This window comes from Protopterus annectens, chromosome 8.part0, assembly GCF_019279795.1.
Source record: "Protopterus annectens isolate FY-2018-M chromosome 8.part0, PAN1.0, whole genome shotgun sequence".
NCBI lineage: Eukaryota > Metazoa > Chordata > Ceratodontiformes > Protopteridae > Protopterus > Protopterus annectens.
In genome coordinates this window covers 599,892,804-599,908,762 of record NC_056741.1, presented here as the reverse complement: position 1 = coordinate 599,908,762, position 15,959 = coordinate 599,892,804, and the positions used below count along the sequence as shown (strand labels likewise).

Here is a 15,959-nt window from a genome sequence, read left to right as displayed (position 1 = left end):
AAGAGTCCTGCAGGAGTGAAAAAATAAGCTGATATTAAGGGGCTTATTAAAGCCCGAGAGCTCCCCGACTAAGTCAGCGCCTCGAAACCTGTTAAGCCTTCGGCTCAGGCTTCCAAGCCGTCGGCTTCAGGTTCATCCTCACCAGGCTCGAGATCGGCTCCAGCCAGAGCCGATCCTTCCATACCAGTCTCAGTATCGGCTCCATCCGGCGCCGATACTGTCAAATCCAGACACTCAGTGTTGGCTCCGGCTGGAGCCGACGTATCTTCGGCTCCGATGGCTCCATTGATCTCAAAAAAGAGATCTCGATCCCCTACAGTGGAATCTATACATTCGGCTCCGAGATCACCCTTGCTTTCGGAGCGGAGCCATCGGAGCCGATCTTCTCGGTCATCCAGGCTATCTGAACACGACCTTGAGAGAGTGGTGAGTAGACTATTAAAGTCTCAAGCATTGGCCCAAATACTCCATAGCCCATCTCAACAGACGGTAGCTATCTCACATCCACCGAACATTCCTCCTTCGACTCTCTTACAGAGCTCGGAGCTGGAGCTCCGCGGAACCGGCACTGTTGTGACTTCGGAGCCGATACCACCCCTTTCGGCTCCGTCGTCCTCGGCTCCGATTTCCTCCTTGAGACCTTCATTGGAGGGATCCGGGCATCTAGTCTCTCTCGTCGGCTCCGAGGGGGCGAGTGGCATCGGACCCTTGTCCGACCCCGTTCTCCCTCTCAGAGCTTCGGCGTTGGTGAGCTCGGCCCCGACATCTGCCTCGGAGCCTTCCCTCTCGGTGAGACCTGGGGTTCCTATCTCTTTCTGGTCTCTCTGACGGGGGAGCCTTTGAGGTGATGAGGAGTGTACTAGCCCCTGGGTTTAGTCAACGGACAGTTCCATCAGCTCCTCCCACTACAGTGCCTGCTGACGTCTCTTCCCACTCTCTTGCTCCCGGACCCAGAGATCCAATGCCTCAGGTTTCCCCATTGGGAATATCTTCCTCTTCCGAGGCTTCTCCTGATCCATCAGGAGAACCCCTGCGTAAGAGGACATGTAAGAGGAAACATCTAGACTCCCCTGAGTCTACTACATCAGATATTGACTTGGATGAGTCGGAGGGATCCCCAAGGTCCTCCTCTGAGGATGTCTCATTTTCAGACATCCTTGAAATCCTTAAGCAGAGGGGGAACTGGCCCTCCCTTAATCCCTCCGAGGACGAGTCAGTATACCTGGAGGCGTTCGGATCTCGACCCTCCACCTCCTGGGTGTCTCTGCCTTTCGACCCTCTCATGGAGGTAGTGGCTCGGAAGGCGTGGATGGCTCCAGATTCGGTGGAACCTATCTCTAGGAGACCTTCAAAATTTATTACTGCCCCACAAGATAGACAATATTTAACAAAGGGTGTCCCAGTTGATGCCATGGTGGTGGCTGCTGCCACCAAGAAGGAATTAGCTGATCCTTCAGTACCTGTCCATCCTCCTAACAAGGATTCTAGGACTATGGACAGGTACGGTAAGCAGATTTTTTCTTCAGCGACTTTTGCCATGAGATCGCTGAACTACTTATGCCACTTCACCCGCCTTCAAAGAGATGTTCTTAAAGAGTTGGGAGAAGTTTTACAGGATCCATCAGCTGCTGGATCTCAGGATAAGATTAGCTCACAGCTAGGAATCCTTAACTCCATTGCTAACTCCTCCATGCGGCTCATTTCTTATGCAGCCGATGGAGCGAGTAGGGCCGCAGGCACAGGAGTGGCTTTAAGGCGTCAGTCCTGGATGCGGCTTTGTTATTTTGCAGACCCCTTCAAGGCGTCTTTCACAAACTCCCCCTTTGATGGCTCGACCTTGTTCGGTCCTCAAGTGAAAGACACTTTGACTAGATGCGAACAAGATGGCAAGACTCTTTCTGCCGTAGGAGTCCGTTTCTCCACCCCTTCTAGACCTTACCCCAAAGGACAGAAGGGAGGGAAAATGTGGTTCCGCAAATCTCAAGGAGTCATGCCTGACGCACGAAGTCAGTTTACCCCCAGAGGCAGAGGGGGTAACAATAATAGACGCCGCCCTAGGGGCAGAGGTGGTCCGCAGAATCAGGGTAGCAGAGAGCCTCTTTCTGACAAACCCTTCCAGCATCCCTGAGATGTTGCCCGATTGTCCGCCTTCGGAGTTAGTCGGGGGAAAATTATCGCTGTACCCAATAGCCTGGCTTTCCCTTTCTCAAGACAAATGGGTACAGTCAATTATATCCGAGGGTTACAAAATCCCCTTTATTCAAACCCCAATTCAACAAAAGGAACCCTTCCAGACGTTCCACCCGGTCTAAGGGAACTAGCAGTACTAGAAATATCAAAACTGCTAGTAAAAAGAGCCATCCAGCCAGTCCCAGTGGACCAAATAGGATCCGGAATCTACTCAAGGTTCTTTTTAGTTCCAAAAAAGACAGGGGACTATAGACCAATATTAGATCTGAGCAAACTCAACAAGTTTGTAAAGAAATCAAGGTTCCGGGTGGTCACGCTTCAGTCCATTCTGCCCTTTCTGGGCAAGGACAATTGGATGTGCTCGATAGATCTTCAGGATGCGTACTATCACATAAAAATTCACAGACGCTCCAGAAGATTTCTCCGCTTTCGGCTGGGGACCAGTCACTTCCAATTCAGAGCCCTGCCCTTTGGACTCACTACAGCCCCCAGAGTGTTCACCAAATGCATGGCAGTGGTTACGGCTCACCTGAGACGTCAAGGATTCCAGGTGTTTCCATATCTAGACGACTGGCTCCTCACTGCCACCACCAGGCATCAGCTTCTCCAAGCCAGAAATTACACCATTCACACTTGCAGAGGGCTAGGAATTTCTATAAATTTCGAAAAATCTGCCTTGTCAATATATTACTTTTATAGGCGCAAGATTGGACACCGTACAACTTTCAGCAAGGTTGACAGACCAAAGGATCTTGGACATTCAAAGACACGTCCAAGTGATTCTATTCGGCAACAAAATTCAGGCCAGATTTGCTCTGCAAGTACTGGGTCTTATGGCAGCCGCCATAACACTTCTTCCCCTCACCCGCTTTTACATGCGGCTTCTACAATGGATGCTATTCACCCAATGGTCTTTTCAACAACTTCCCATGCGTCACGAGATCATAGTAACTCCAACTTGCAAAAGACATCTGACTTGGTGGATATCGTCCCCTCAAATCCATCAAGGCAGACCATTTGTTCCTCTTGCCCTGGTTGCCACGGTTACATCGGATGCCTCCCTGATCGGGTGGGGGGGGCATTATCAGGGCAGAATGGTCCATGGCACTTGGCAACCTTTCAAGTACCATCTGCACATAAATGTTCTGGAGATGAGAGCAGTGCTTTTAACGTTGCAAGCCCTCAACAACTCTCTTCCCCTGGGAACTATTGCAGTCCAAACGGACAATATGTCCGTAGTGTGGTATATAAACAAACAGGGTGGAACCAAGTCCTATCCACTGTGTCGAGAGGCTCTCAGACTTTGGCAATGGGCAATCTCCTCTCACCGGTTTCTGATAGCAACGCACATCCCCGGGAAATCCAACATCATAGCGGACAGATTAAGCAGAGCTATTCTCATGCCTCACGAGTGGTCTCTCAAACAGTCAGTGACGGAAGAGATTTTTCAGAAGTGGGGCCTTCCTTGCTGCGACCTTTTCGCTACACCTCAAAACAGCAAATGCCCAGACTTCTTCTCTCTCTTCCCCCTTCCAGGCCATCCCCCCAGAGACGCTCTATCCCAAGATTGGCCCCGGGGACTTCTTTATGCTTTTCCTCCTTTTCCGCTGATACCTCAGCTAATTCAGAAAGCAACCGCCTTGAGAGCCAAGTTGATTCTCATTGCCCCTTATTGGCCTCGACAGATATGTTTTCCGTTCCTACATCATTACCTCTTGGTACAGCCATGGCATCTGGACCCGGTTCCAGATCTTCTGACCCACCAGTCGGGTCAACTGCACCAATCCATACCTTCTCTCAACCTCACTGCTTGGTTGCTCCACTTCCATCCTTAGCCAGGCTTCCTATGATTTCTAATCCTGTACGGGATATCATAGTAGCTTCCTAAAATCTTCTACCAGAAAGATCTACACTAGTAAATGGCGACGTTTCTCTTTCTGGGCAAAAGCTAGGAACATAGACCCTATACTGCTCCAATTCATTCGGTATTGGACTTCCTAGCTGACATTTTTAATTCAGGATCCTCTTCTTCCACAGTGAAAGTTCAACTGGCAGTCATTTCAAATTTTCATATAGGCTTTTTGGACCACAACATTATGTCACATAAACTTTGCAAGGCATTCCTTCGAGGTATCTTTTTATTGAAACCTCCAATTAGAGACCCCCCACCACAGTGGGATCTAAATTTAATTTTAACATCCTTGATTCTTCCCCCGTTCGAACCTGCAGCTGCCTGTTCTTTGAAATTGCTTTCTTGGAAGACACTTTTTCTAGTTGCCATTACATCTGCGAGGAGAGTATCTGAGCTTCATGCTCTCTGTGTTCGCCCTCCCTATCTAATATTCCACAAAGACAGGGTATCCCTAAGAACTAATCCGTCTTTCTTACCAAAGGTGGCATCACAGACTAACCTAAATCAATCCATTGATCTTCCAGTATTTTTCCCGAATTATTCTGATAGAGCTGAACAAAAGTTACATTATCTCTATGTTCACCGCCAGCTCAGATATTATCTGGATAAGACAAAAATTTTTAGGAAATCTGATCAACTATTTCTATCCTATGCAGAGAACAGGAAAGGCCTTCCAGTTTCTAAGGTAACTTTATCTAGGTGGCTGTCTTCTGTGATCACTTACATTTATCAGCTCAGAGGCAAAGAGTTGGTTTCTAACCCAAAAGCCCATTCTACCAGAGCTCTAGCTACATCTACAGCTTTTCAAGCTAGACTTCCAATAGACACTATTTGTGCAGCAGCCACATGGGCCTCTCCTCATACCTTTATTTCACATTACAAATTAGATTTGGTCTCCAGAGACAGAGCAAATTTTGGTTCCACCGTTCTCAAGAGTCTGTTCCATTGAGCCACCCAGGATAGAGGTGCTAGGGACGCGGTCCCATCCAGCAAGAATGAAGGTGAGATTGACAACTTAACATTTAGAAGTTATGTACCTACCATAACGTTCCATGTTAGTTGTCTTCTCTCCCCTTCTTTCTTGCGTCCCGCCCTCCATCCCCCTAGCCTGGTCAGACCGGGAAGATTATACATCTTCTATTAAGAGGTTATTACCTTTTTCTAGCTGTTCAACACCTAGTGTCACTAGATTACATTGATCCTTTCTAGAGGGTTATGATGTTATTTAGTATCCTTATTTTCTTCCTCCTCTTAAGTTGGAAGAAAATATTGCTATTTCTTTAGCTACCAAACGAGATCTGGGTAATCTCCGCCTTGCATCATGGGATATAGGGTTGCCCCGAGCTGGTAAAATTAGCTCTCGAGCTTAGCAAGTGCCGAGTCGGAGCCGAGGATCGTCTCCGAACCCATCCAGCAAGAAAGAAGGCGAGAGAAGACAACTAACATGGAACGTTATGGTAGGTACATAACTTCTAATTATTGCTGAACCAATCTGTGTGTAGGTACCTAGCTTACAGCTAATTCCTTTGTTTTATTTTCATTAATTGTGTGTCTCAAATAGATTTAAGACTGTCTCAGAATGTTCCACGACACTGAAATGTTCTTTTGTGGTTTTATTAGGTACAAAATAATATCATCTAAAAATAAAGCCAGCTTTTCTTGATTACCATACCACTTATTTTTTTTTTTTAATTTTTGAGTCCCTTATTTTCTTTGCCAGTGGCTATAAATGTAATGCAAATTGTAAAGGGGAATGTGGACACCCCTGTCTCGCTCCTCTGTTCAGATGCAACTTAGAGAGGAACCCCTCTGCTGTAATTCTTGCCTCAGTTCCCTCATATATCCTCCTAAGTAACCTTATTATTGTGTCAAGGAATGCAAATGCTTCTGTTGCCCTACTCATAACATCCCAGTTTTTTGTGCATCAAGACCCACCAACAACAGTGGTATTTTCTTGTGTTTTGCTTCCCTCTGGATCATCATTGTTCTGTTAATGTCAAATATTTGCTTCCCCCTCCAGACCACATTGATCCATATCTGCCAGTTTTTGGCATCACCTTTGCCATTCTTTTATGCTTAATGTATTGATATTGTAGTGACTGCTGTGAGTATTTCATCACAGTTTCTTGCCTGTTTTACAGAATAATTGAAGCAGGATACATTGCTGTGGTTTGGCAAAGTTGTCATTTTAGAATGGTTGACATTTCATGAGAGAGGCAGCTTGTTTTATACCACTTTAGCTCATGATACCTGTGGAAGCATGGAGGTGTTTAGTTGAAATGGCAGTGGAGTTTTTAACTAGATTGTTGAATGAAATCTTGGAAAATGAGAGGATGCCTGAGGAATGGAGAAAAAGTGTTTTGGTACCAATTTTTAAGAATAAGGGTGATGTACAGAGCTGTAGTAACTACAGAGGGATTAAACTGATCAGTCACAGCATAAAGTTATGGGAAAGAGTAGTGGAAGCTAGGTTAAGAAGGGAGGTGATGATTAGTGATCAGTAGTATGGTTTCATGCCAGGAAAGAGCACTACAGATGCAATGTTTGCTCTGAGAGTATTGATGAAGAAGTACAGAGAAGGTCAGAAGGAGTTGCATTGTGTCTTTGTGGATTTAGAGAAAGCATATGACAGGGTGCCTAGAGAGTCGGGAGTGTCAGAGAAGTATGTAAGAGTGGTACAGGATATGTACGAGGGTAGTGTGACAGCGGTGAGAGTGACAGATGCGTTTAAGGTGGAGGTGGGATTACATCAAGGATCAGCTCTGAGCCCTTTCTTATTTGCAGTGGTGATGGACAGGTTGACAGACGAGATCAGACAGGAGTCCCCGTGGACTATGATGTTTGCAGATGACATTGTGATCTGTAGTGAGAGTAGGGAACAGGTGGAGATATGCTCTAGAGAGAAGAGGAATGAAGGTCAGCAGGACCAAGACAGAATATGTGTGTGTGAATGAGAGGGAGGATAGATTAATGGTGAGGATGCAGGGAGTAGAGGTGATGAAGGTGAATGAGTTTAAGTACTTGGGATCAACAGTTCAGAGTAATGGTGAGTGTGGAAGAGAGGTGAAGAAGAGAGTACAGGCAGGATGGAGTGGGTGGAGAAAAGTTTCAGGAGTGATTTGTGACAGACGAGTACCAGTAAGAGTGAAAGGGAAGGTCTACAAGAGGGTAGTGAGACCAGCTATGTTATATGGGTTGGAGACAGTGGCATTGACAAAAAGGCAGGAGTCAGAGCTTGACGTGGCAGAGTTGAAGATGTTAAGATTTGCACTGGGTGTGACGAGAATGGATAGGATTAGGAATAAGTATATTAGAGGGTCAGCCCAGGTTGGAAGGTTTGGAGACAAAGCCAGAGAGGCAAGATTACGTTGGTTTGGACATGTGCTGAGGAGGGATGCAGAATATATTGGGAAAAAGATGCTAAGGATGAAGCTGCTAGGTGACAGGAAAAGAGGAAAGCCTAAGATAAGGTTTATGGATGTGGTGAGAGAGGACATGCAGGTGGTTGGTGTGACAGAGCAAGATGCAGGGGGCAGGAAGAAATGGAAACAGTTGATCTGCTGTGGCGACCCCTAACGGGAGCAGCTGAAAGAAGAAGAAGAGGGTAGCAGAAACTAGCCCTGGACAAAAATGCTGCTTTTTGAGGTGGAATCCATGTATTATGTCTGTCAGGTGTGTTTCAAGGCTTTAACTCTGTGAACCAGATATTCTTAACGTTGCTATTTTGACAGAAGCAGACAGCCAACAGGCATAAGTTGCTGCTTAGCAAAACATTGACAAAGGCAGCCCAGTAGGAGGTGTTTTATTTGAAAAAATCCTTAGAGCTGCCCTTGGTTTGGAAAGCCAGCCCAGTAGGAGGTGTTTTATTTGAAAAATTCCTAGAGCTGCTCTTGGTTTGGCTACTTTACCTGAGAGTTAGAGAATCTGCTGCCTCTAAAGCCATCCGCTGCTAAAAGAACAAAAATAAGTATCATTTTGCACGTATGCTGGTCATTTTAACTGTGTTTCATAAGAATCTTGTATTTTGTATTACTTTTCTCACACTTTAGTAGAGTTTCAAAGCTGAACTGTTTTCACTGCTGCTGTAGTACTTAATTACATTGTGTTTGGTAGTTTTACAGGACTGTAGTGTCTAGATTTTGTTGTTTCTATGCACTTGACCCCTAAAAAACAGCATTTTTACATTAAGATGGTTTTCTGACTGCACTCTTGTGGTAGAAGTGTGCTATAACAAACCTGTCTGAGTTGGGGGCTGCAGGCTGAAAGCTTAGTGTGTGTTTTTTCTGTTTGGCCTGTATCTATTGCTGTTGTAAAACTTGCTTTTATTCTGAGTCTATATATATCTGGCGTTCTGCTAAGCTGCTGTCCACATAGCAGCGGTTAGCACTGCCGTGTCTTTTCAAGTTAGAATTTCCATTAAAATAACCATCTCTGCAACCTTCCCCAGTCTCTCTGCTGCTCTATTCACAGCTGAGTTGTGTGCAGAGCAGCATCACATTGTTGAATAGCTGCAGTTCACACTGAGTATAGCACCCATACTTCATCCATGTGCTGTTGTCCTAGTCCAGTTAAATCTACTCACTCTTCTCCCTTATTAAACCCATAGTAAGAAACTTGAAATGATGGATAGGCACTTCCCTGCTCTCTCTGGCCAGCCTGGTGGACATGAGCATCCCAAGCTAATGTAGCAGTTGTCTCATGTATACTGACAACCAAGTTTATCCTGAAATTAACAAACACAGTATGTAAGGGATGTAATTACACTATGAAAGTTGAGACACTATTTTCACATACTGACAAATCAAATGACAAACAGGTTGTCAGCACACACACACATAATTTTCCTCACTAAAAAAGGTCTCAACACACAAACCCACATATGCAGAGGTACTCACAAGTAACTTAACCAAACCGCAGAGGCCTCCCGTATACTGCCCTCAGAAACCACTTGCAAACAAAACCAAGCCAACATCAACCACTACATATAAAAATATACATCACAGTGTCTCCATGAGCAAGCCCCTAACGTGAAACACTACGCATTCAAACATCATGGCCATAGGAGACTGCATTGTGAGACACACTGATACCCCCCCTCACCAGGTTGGATAAGGAGAGGGTTACAGTCTGTTGCCTTTCAGGGGCCAGGATTCGACACGTTACGCAAGCAATCAGGTCACTCAATCACAAGTACCAATATTACTCAGTCATAGTCCATGTGGGTGTGAATGACCTGAGACTTCCCTTCCTAGACTATATGAAGAGAGAGACAGTGGACCTCTCTGCATCTGTATCGCTGATGGGTATGAGCCTTGCATTGAGAAGCATTTTACCCTTACCAAGAATGATATCACAATACAAAACAGAAAGTGATTGACTTGGCTTAGTTACTGGTGGCATTCCAGTGGATTCAGTGTTTGTCAGCCTGGAACGATGTGATTCACAGAACACTCTGCTTTGCCAGAGATGAAATGCACCTGTCATCACTAGGCTTTCGAGTACTGGCCAAGGCATTAGCCACCCCCACAGTACCAATTTTAGGCAGTGCCACACCAACAGACCTACCAACATAATAAATTCTTCTGTTGCCAAGCTTGAGGTATTACTGCTCAATACTAGGAGTCATAACAGGAAACTCCTTGCCGAGGAGAATGCTAATGTCTGTGCAGTTACAGAGACGTAGTTCAAGACTGCAGAAAGCACCCAACAGTGCAAGGCTACAATGCCTATCACATATTGAGATCACCCTCTGAAAAGAAGAAAATTAAAGGAGGAGGTGTTTCCATTTACATAAAAAAGCAAGATTGATCAAGCAGGATGACTCACTTGAGCTGCAACTGACCATAGGCAAAATCCCCCGCCATATCATCGCTGGCTACATGTCCGCAACCATGAAAACCACTCCGCATTCCTGAACTTACTAAACTCGTGTACCAGTCAGCCCAATACACTATTCAGTGGTGATTTTAACTATCCCTGCATAAACTGGAAAACATGCGCGACCACTAACATGCAGGCTCAGAGAGTACTGGACTTTGTCAGTGCAAATGCTCTGAAACAGCTGGTTTGTACTCCCACTAGAGGCTCAAATATCCCTGATAAGCTACTCATAAAGATGGGGGAGCATTGCACCTCCCCACACACATGCACACACACATACACCCACACACAGTATAATGTCTTCATTGGTAAGATTGGGTCATAAATCAGTCTTCATTGAAATAAATGTAATGGTAGAACTCCCATCAAACCCTAAAACCCTAAAGAATATTTCCAAAGCTAATTACCTTGTATTAAGTGATAGTGTAGGAAATTTTAAAGCTCCTCCAAACCTTGAAAACATGAAAGCCTATGCAGAAGTATACACAAATGCCCTGTGCAGCCACTTAAACAACTGCATAGAAATAGCAGTACCTGACCGAACTAAACCTATGACTAGCCAGAAAAACAAGTCACCACGATGGACTCCTGTATTAAATAGATTGTACAACAGAAGGAAGAAATTTCTGTCTTTAATCAAGTGGGAAGGTGCACAAAAGAGAAAAAAAAAATCCCTCGTTATTCTCAATAGGTAAATTAGGAAACTAGTCAAGTCCTAAAAAGCTAAATACAAGAGTAAAATAGCCTTCCAAGCAAAGGTTAACCACAAAGCATTTTTTAGTTATGTGTGAAATCTTAAAGGAAATGCTCAGTGTGGTGAGTTGGCTGTAGATGGCACTATCTGTACTCAACCTGGAGAAATAGCACACCCCCTGGCTGATAAATTCAGCACAGATTTCACCCCCTCATCACCTCTGGTCACTTCTTTGAAATACCCCCTGCCATTCTTTTGCCAATTATTACAAAAGAACAGATAGTCAGTGTGGTCTTTAAAGCTAGAAACATGACATCAGTAGGCCCTGACATTATCCCAAGGTGCCTAATAAGTAGCTTGAAACATGACCTGGTGCACACAGTTGGATCTCTATTTAACTTTGTACCAGTAGAGTGGAGGATAGCAACAGTCATCCCTCTGCACAAGAGAGGACCAAAACCCATAAGTTAGACAAACCTTATATTCATGTCTATGGAAAGGATAATTCTGGAGATCTCTAACAGTGACATAGGAAATCTCCAGACTGTAAATCCATCCCAGTTCAGCTTCATCAAGGGCAGATCTTTCCTGCCTGTACAATGTGGTGGACTTCTTTGAGAAGGTCACCAAGGCCATGGAAGAGTGTAAAACAGTGCATACCACCTACCTTGACCTGGCCAAGGCATTTGACACAATATGCCACTCGGGTATTACAGTTAAATTCACAAAATTGGACATAAACCTCTAAGTCACCAGATGGATAGCCAAATGGTTCTTGGATAGGGCACGTTATTAGAATGGGGGAATTCACATCCAGCAAGTGGCCTGTCACCAGTGGAGTACCACAGGACTCAGTGCTAGGCCGCCTCCTTTTTGGGATATACTTCTCAGATATCACGGCAAATGTACATGACCTTTCGCTGACCAAGTTTGCTGATGACTGCAAGTTGGGGGCAATCACTGACTCTCCAAATTATGTCGATATACTACAGAAAGGACTGACACAGACTACTGATTGGTGTCAGAGCCATAGCCTCAAACTAAATGTGAAGAAATGCATAATAATACCCTTTGAGAAATCAAATACCTAGCACCCCCTAAGAATGGATCCAGGGGTTGAGTGATCTGGGTATTCAGATAGCTGTCTGAACATTGACTACCATGTGTCCATGGTGGTGAGGAATTCTTTCTGTGTGCCTCAGCTTATAAGTAAGGGCGTTGCATTCAGATTTAAGGATGTCATAATGCCACTGTACTCGGCCCTCCTCAGACCAGTAATTGAGTACATTGCATCCTTTGGCATGTACCTTGCTAGGCACCTGCAACAATTGGATCGTTCTCCGAGGTTTCTCACCAAAACAATACAGGATATAACCAGCATATGAAATGCGGATCGATTAAGAGCCCTATCACTGTATTCAGTTTCCTAGTGATTACTGAGGGGTGATCGATGCCTGACCTACAAAGCAGTCTCTGCCACAGCCCTGGTGGAAATTTTGCATGTTCACAAAGCTAAATGCATGAGAGTTGTCTGCTCCAACGATCTAAACCTGATCTCTGGCATGAATAGATCATGCTGGAGAGACGGAGTTGTCCCAGATATTGCCCCTCCTCTGGAATAGGCTTCTTATTCATGTGAAGCAGAGCCCTTCCCTGACCACCTTCAAGCGGAATCTGGAACAGTGGATAGGAAATTGCAAATTTCCTCCTGGAGTGACACCCATGTCCTTTATGGACAGACGCAGTCTGTAAAAATTGTCAAAACCCTGCTTGCTGACCGTTATCGGTCCACTAGGGATAGAAAATTGGGTAAAAACTGGGTAAAACCAGCTAGGCTTCTAAGGGCTCTTGAGCCTTTAGCATAGTAATCTCCTATGAAAAAGAATAGTAGTTGAAGTGAAGACAAATGAGTTTGTATGTTTACTGATATGGTGAGTACCTAACACAGCTACCAATTATTCTGATGCAAGTTGTTACTGTCTCATTATCCTAACATAAGTGAACCTGAAGCTAGAGTCTTGAGATGTCAGAAATTACATGCACTGAAGATAGTGGGCAGAAGTGTTTTCACTACAGAATGTCTGCATCAGGTGCAAGTGTTGTGAGACTGAATTTGTGGTATTAAGCTGAGAGTTTTTTCTTTGACTTCATGGGGCTGGGCAGCACTATGCTTCATTGACAGTTTTTTGCTGTTTTCATTATAGGTTGGATCCATGCTGTCTTGACTCCAGTAGATTGTCTGTCTTTTGGAGGAAACTTTTTACACAGCCTGAACATTGACATGCAGCTTAAGTAAGTCTTTTATAATGCATGAATGCTGCAACACTATATACAGATGTCAGCGTACAGTTAGAGCAGCGCAATGGTGCAGAGCTTTGTCACCTCACAAGTGGTTCTCCATTCGATTCCCAGCTAGAGTGCCTTCTCTATGGAGTATACATGTCTTCCTTGTATTCGTGTGGGTTTCTCCGGGTGCTGTGGTTTCCTCCCACACTCCAAAGATGTGCAGTAGTTGGATTGGACACACTAAATTGGCCATAGGTATGCAAGTGCATGTTTATGTATGGTATGGAACAACACCTGCTTCAGGGTTTGCCACCTGGGGTTTGAACCTTGGCTCTAGATAATTGTCACTGTTGAAGTGACACCACAAACCCATGTGCAAAAATGGGAAAAAGGGTTCATGGGTGGATGAATTTTTAGTAACAAGAAATGTATTGGTAGAAATGTTAACTCCTCCTTAGGACTAAAAAACTGATATAGATGCCATAGATGAACAACGATTATTAGTGTGAACATTGATCCCAACCCATTGGTGGCTTGTCAGTGTTGTCAGAGACCATTGTAGGAAAGGCTGATTCCATCCCTGTTTTTTTTTTTTTTTGCAGCCTAGGTAAAGAAGATAGAACAGTGGTTCATAATTTTATTTTTTTTCTTTTGTATTTTGTATCTTCATATTTCCTTTCATACATGTTTTGAATAATTTTGAGCATTTATTTCATCTTTGTTTGCTTTTTGGGGTAAAAACTAATAGGATGACTATACACTGCACTGCTTGGGGCCTGATCATTAGGCCATTTCCTTTGTAATTTGCATGGACTTTATTAATATTTGGTTACTGGGGTAGTATACTGTTCTCAATGGACCATTCAGCAATGTTTGCAGGATTTAGTAGGAGGAAATGTTGAACTGAGAAGGAGACTTGAAGCAGCAGAAGTGAGGCTTGATCTCTGTAAAAATAAATTGATGAATAGTGAAGATAAGGCTCAGAGAAAAAAATATTCGCTTATGTGGGGTCCTGGATCAATTGGAGAAGGTTGACTGCCAAATTAAGGTTAAGAACCTACTCGAAAAAAGGACTATGATTCCACAGGTTGAACTGGATATAAAAAGGGCTCATTGGACACCTCGGTGACCATGGGATATTATAGTTTGCTTTGCTACTTGTCCAATGAGAGAAGGAGTCGTCTTATTGTTGCATTGGCAGCTGGAGGACAGTGCTTAAAGTTTCACTATGTTCAAAAAGTGGAAAAACTTTTATCTTTTATGTTTTTATGAATTTTGTCATTATCCAAACCCTCCCAAAAATTAGTAACGAGTACTAATTTTTTGTTGTTTTGAAGCTCTGAATGCCCTCATGGAGGCAGATATCCTAATCAGATTTTGTTTCCATGGAAAGGTAGATGTATGCGCTATAATGCATGGTGAGCAGCATTGCCATCTATCCACTTCTTTCAGGACTATCTGGAAATCAAACCGATTGTCTGGTTGTCTGGAATACACTGTACAAACTCCTGTGTCTTGCTTTAAAAATCAAGCAGACTGTCATTTGTTAATTCTTGTGTTTTTCTTTTAATAAAAGCAGTGCTAATGCAATACAGCATGTACCACTGAAGTGAGTTACTTTCTCAAACTAGCTACAAAACAGTTCTGTGATTGTTATAAGGGATCAAAGCTGTTGACAAATGCATGTTCAGGACACCCCCAGATGCAATGCACACCTCACTGTTTTCCCAGCAGGTCAGCAAGCATGTGTCAGCACATCTTGGCTCCCCAGTTCTCAGTTACACCATATATGCAAGTCATGCACAAAGGCACACTCTCTCTCTCTCACACACACATGCGCACACACTGGTGAATTGTGGTCTTTGCCCACTTCTCCACAAAAAATGTGTTAGTGGCTGCACTGAGCACAGCAGTTGACAATGTTGGCTCAAGACACCCATCCATTATTGCATGAAGCCCACTACAGTGGCAACACACTCCACACAACATGACAGCAAGCTGGTGTCGATTCATCTTGGCTCCTGTTCTCCTTTACACCATGTATACAACATATGCATTCAAACAGACACATAGACCCCACCACTCACCAGTGAATTGTGGGGCTTTGCCCACCTCTCCACAAAAGTGCTTCATTGGCTGTGTGGACCAAAGCTATTGATAGTGTCTGTTTAGAGCACCAATCAGCTAGTGCAGGAAGCCCACACCACCCAACATTGCAGCAAGTTGGTCTTGGTCCAGCTTCGCTCAATAGTTCTCTTTTTCACCATACACACACACACATGTGCACACACATGCGCACACACGGGCACACGCACGCACACACACACACACACACACACACACACACACACACACACACACACCAGTGAATTATGAGGCTTTGCCCATCTCTCTGCAAAAGTCAAAGACATGCGTCTCGAGTGTTTCTCCCTGGGCCTCTGCTGAAAATTGGCTGTGTTCCAAGTTGGACTTTCCTGGTTAACAAATGTTAAATAAATTAAATAAATAAATAAGTGCTAAAATGCTTATGTGGACTGAAACAGTTGTCAATGTTAGCTGAGGACACTCCCCCCAGTTATTCCAGGGAGTGCGCTGTAATGACAACACTGTCCACTCAGCAGGCCAGCAAGTTGGTGTCGTTCCTGTTTTGCTCCACAGTTTTCCATTGTACCATACACCCAATGCATGCATGTATGCACACACACACACACGCACACGCACAGACATGCACACACACCGAAACACTCAGCAGACTACTGCACTGTCAGGGCACATCACACATGCACTCTCACACGTGTACCAGGCAGTCATGTTGCATTCACACCTTTCTGGCAAGCAGTGCTGTAGTGGCTAGAGGGGACAAAATCTAATGATAGATGTCAGCTTAGGATACTCACCTGATGTTGCTGGAAGGCCACTGCACTGATACCATGTCGCCCAGCAGGGTAGCAGGCAGGTGTCAGTCTTTTGTTGCTCTTCATTTCTCAGGTACACAAC

At 44.4% G+C, this 15,959-nt stretch overlaps 1 protein-coding gene across 1 annotated transcript in view; it reads left to right on the top strand.

Moving 5' to 3' along the window:
* The window catches only part of PHF8 (PHD finger protein 8), a 3,148,719-nt gene that overhangs the window by 1,216,802 nt on the left and 1,915,958 nt on the right, over positions 1-15,959 (top strand). The window contains exon 8 of the mRNA XM_044080095.1: positions 12,881-12,968. Within this exon, the coding sequence (XP_043936030.1) occupies positions 12,881-12,968 (88 nt within the window). The remainder of the gene's footprint in view (positions 1-12,880; positions 12,969-15,959) is intronic.